At 44.0% G+C, this 3,965-nt stretch overlaps 1 protein-coding gene across 1 annotated transcript; it reads left to right on the forward strand.

Moving 5' to 3' along the window:
• Positions 1 to 2,466: 2,466 nt before the first annotated feature.
• Positions 2,467 to 3,096, forward strand: LOC120300382 (the record flags this gene model as incomplete). Its single annotated transcript, XM_039326327.1, has 1 exon — positions 2,467 to 3,096. A coding segment is annotated over exon 1 (630 nt), but the record flags the coding sequence as incomplete, so codon positions are not given.
• Positions 3,097 to 3,965: the final 869 nt, after the last annotated feature.

Here is a 3,965-nt window from a genome sequence, read left to right on the forward strand (position 1 = left end):
TTATTTTATTTTCACTTTTACACCACTTTTTATGTTTCTATTGTAAACATCTTCGAATGACTTAAGTGAGATGGCCATTCAGCTCCAAATTTATTTTTTTATTAAGTTTATTGGCCACCTATCTTACCACAGGGTAATTTTGAAGTAAATATCTGAATTTATGAAGAGACTTATCTATTTGTCTATCTAAGCAAAGTCAGCCTACAACCTTATCATACTCATCATTGTGATAATAAAAACAAATTTAGTGCAACCTCTCAAAATAACTATTTGAGGAATTAACAAACAAAACTGACAAACTATATCAGTCTTTAACTTGTATCTGTATATCCTTGAAAATACCTTACCGTTTTCAGTTGTTTATTTTTTCTTTTTGTCTTACTATTTTATTTACTGTGTGTGTGTGTGTGTGTGTGTGTATGTGTGTATATATATATATATATATATATATATATGTTTTCTGAGGTTTTCGCGGGTATTTGTATATAGGTCTTTGGTTGTTCGGGTTTTCTCCCGCGTAAAATTGGAAGTGTCTTGGCAACGTTTCGACGAAGTCACATTCGTCATCTTCAGGCTGGTGTTTTCAGCTTCTTGCTTTGAGCAGCAATGTGTGGTTTTAGCTGTTTCTTCCTTTTAACTGCCAGTGAGGGTATGAACTGATTGGATGGGAGCTTGGCTGTGTTCTGATTGGGTGGAGGTGTGTTCTGATTGGTTAGGGCAGGGGTAGGCAACCCAAAACACTTAAAGAGCCACTTGGACCCGTTTCCCATAAAAAACAAAACACTGGGAGCCGCAAAACCATTTTGATATCTAAAATGAAGATAACACTGCATATATCCTTTTTTACCTTTATTATAGGTGTGTGTGTGTTTGTGTGTGTGTATGTATGTGTGTTTGTGTATATATATATATGTATATGTATGTATGTATATACATACACACACACACAAACACACACACATAAAAAAGGATATATGCAGTGTTATCTTCATTTTCGATGTCAAAAGGGTCTCTCTCTCTCTCTCTCTCTCTCTCTCCCTCTCTATCTGCCCTTGGTCTGCCACTCCTCTTCCCCCGCTCTCTTTCTTTCTCTCTCTCTCTCTTTCCTCTCTCTCTCTCTCTCTCTCTCTCCCTCTCTCTCTTTCTCTCTCTCTCTTTCTCCCCCCCCTCTCCTATCTGTTGCTCACCTGATAAGCTTCAGGCTGTTGTCCAACAAGATCAGGGGTAGGCAACCTCGTCTCTTTTATGACTCATGGACTTCAACTCCCAGAATTCCTGAGTCAGCCTAGCTGGGCTAGCTAGCTCTCTCCTGCCCTTCCTGCTTCCTGCAGAGACGCAGCAAAGGGAAGAGCTCCGCCCAGTAAGCTTTTCAGCTCCTCGGAGAACACTGTGAGTGCACTCTCTTTTTTTTATATACACACACGCACACACACACACACACACACAGAGAGAGAGAGAAGCAGGGAAGCGCAATTCCTCTCTGTCTCTGTCTCTCTCTGCAAAGGCAGAGGAGGCTGGGAGCCGCAGGGAAGGCTCAAAGAGCCGCATGCGGCTCCGGAGCCGCAGGTTGCCGACCTGTGGATTAGGGGCTTGGGTGTACTCTGATTGGCTGGGGGGTTGGCTGTGCTCTGATTGGCTGGGGGAGTGTTCTGTTTGGGTGGGGGCTTTGTTGTGCTCAGGTTAGTCTGAGTTGCAGGGGAGTTTAAGATGGTGGGCTGCCTTGCTATTTTTTGGCTTCGCGTTCCTCTGCACCAGCAAGCCACCCAAAGCCACCAGCATCCTCTGCACCAGCAAGCCAACCAAAAGCAACTTACCCAAAGAGGAACAGACAGCACTACGTAACCTTAAAGAAGACACCAGCATAATAATCCTACCAGCAGACAAGGGCAACGCCACGGTGGTTATGAACACATCTGACTACCAAACCAAATTAACCAACCTACTTCAAGACTCCACATACAAACCCCTAAACACAGATCCCACCACCTACCTGGAAAAAACCACCAGATCCAAATAAAAGCCTCCCCCATTAGCGAAGAGATCCAGCAAAGAATCATTCCCAGAGAGAAATCATCCAGATGCCCCAAACTCTATGGTCTCCCCAAGATACACAAAGAAGGAACCCCACTCAGACCTATAGTCAGCTCCATAGGCTCACCTCTACAAAACCTAGCCAAATTTCTCACCAAACAACTACAGCCCTATGCAGAATCCATCACCTCACACGTAAAAAACTCATTCCAGTTTATAGAGATCATAAAGAAACAAAACTTACAGCCCAGCGACCTACTAGTGAGCTTCGATGTCATATCCCTCTTCACCCAAGTACCTATCAAAGAAGCCTTGACAGCTATTCAAAACAAATATAAACCCCCCAAACACATCTTAGATCTGACCAACCACTGCCTATCCAACACATACTTCATCTATAATGGACAAAAATACAAACAAACAGAAGGAGCACCCATGGGATCACCCCTCTCACCTGTCATTGCCAACCTCTACATGGAACACTTTGAAACCCAAGCTCTAGAAAAATCGGATCACATACCCAAACTCTGGCTCAGATACGTAGATGACACCTTCATAATCTGGCCACATGGGAAAGAAAAACTGGACAACTTCCTCACACACCTCAACAGCCTACACCCCAAAATACAGTTCACCATGGAAACAGAAGCTAACAACCAACTTCCCTTCCTGGATGTCTTAGTCTACAAGAAATCCAATGGCTCCCTAGGACACACCATCTACCAGAAGAAAACACACACAAACCGCTATCTGCACGCTCTCTCACACCACCACCCAGCACAGATCAACTCTGTAGCCAAGACACTCATCTCCAGAACAAAACGCTTAGCTGACGAACAACACCTAAAAACCGAACTACACACTCTCACCAATGTACTAACATCCAATGGATTCCATAGAAATAAGATTACAAACCTAATCCAAAAAGAAACCCCCACTAAAATCCAAGACAAAGAACAAGAAAACGGCAAAGCCCTCCTCCCATACATAAAAGGCACCACAGACAGAATCAGTAAGATCCTCCATAAACACAACATCAAAACAGCATTCTGCACAAACAGAAAAATATCCACCATCCTTAGAAACCCCAAAGATAAAATTGAATTAGAAAATCAAGGAGTATACGAAATCCCATGCACCACTTGTCCCACCACATACATCGGACAAACCAACAGAAGAATAAGTGCACGCATTGAAGAACATAAGAACTCAGTCAAAAAAGAGGAACCAACATCTTCCCTGGTCCAACACCTTAAAGCCACAGGACATGAAATTGACTTTAAAAATACCAGAACCATTGCCAAAAGTGAACATTTTAATAACAGAATAATCAGAGAAGCCATCGAGATAGAAAAACGCCCACACAGCATGAACAAGCGAGATGATACCTCCCGCCTACCAGCCATTTGGAAACCCGCCCTTATTGACAAACGACTCCCTAACACAAAAAATGATACCAGACCCACACTCACAAAAACCACACAGGATGTCACCACCACACATCCACGCAAAAAACAAACCCAAAGCCACACCGATGATGAGGCACGACCACAAACCAGAAGCCAGACCACAGCTGCATCATTAGCCACTTTAAACCCCTCCAATCCATACATGAAGCAAACTGACACCCTCCATGAAGAGGAGGCACGACCACGAACGCGAAGCCAAAAAATAGCAAGGCAGCCCAAAATCTTAAACCCCTCAACTCAGACTAACCTGAGCACAACCAAACAGAACACTCCCCCAGCCAATTAGAGCACAGCCAACCCCCCAGCCAATCAGAGCACAGCCAACCCCCCAGCCAATCAGAGCACAGCCAAGCCCCTAACCAATCAGAACACACCTCCACCCAATCAGAACACAGCCAAGCTCCCACCCAATCAGTTCATACCCCCACTGGCAGTTAAAAGGAAGAAACAGCTAAGACCACACAT

The sequence above is a fragment of the Crotalus tigris genome, unplaced genomic scaffold, assembly GCF_016545835.1.
Source record: "Crotalus tigris isolate CLP2741 ecotype Arizona unplaced genomic scaffold, ASM1654583v1 scf7180000024340.7048381, whole genome shotgun sequence".
In the NCBI taxonomy this organism is placed as follows: Eukaryota; Metazoa; Chordata; class Lepidosauria; order Squamata; family Viperidae; genus Crotalus; species Crotalus tigris.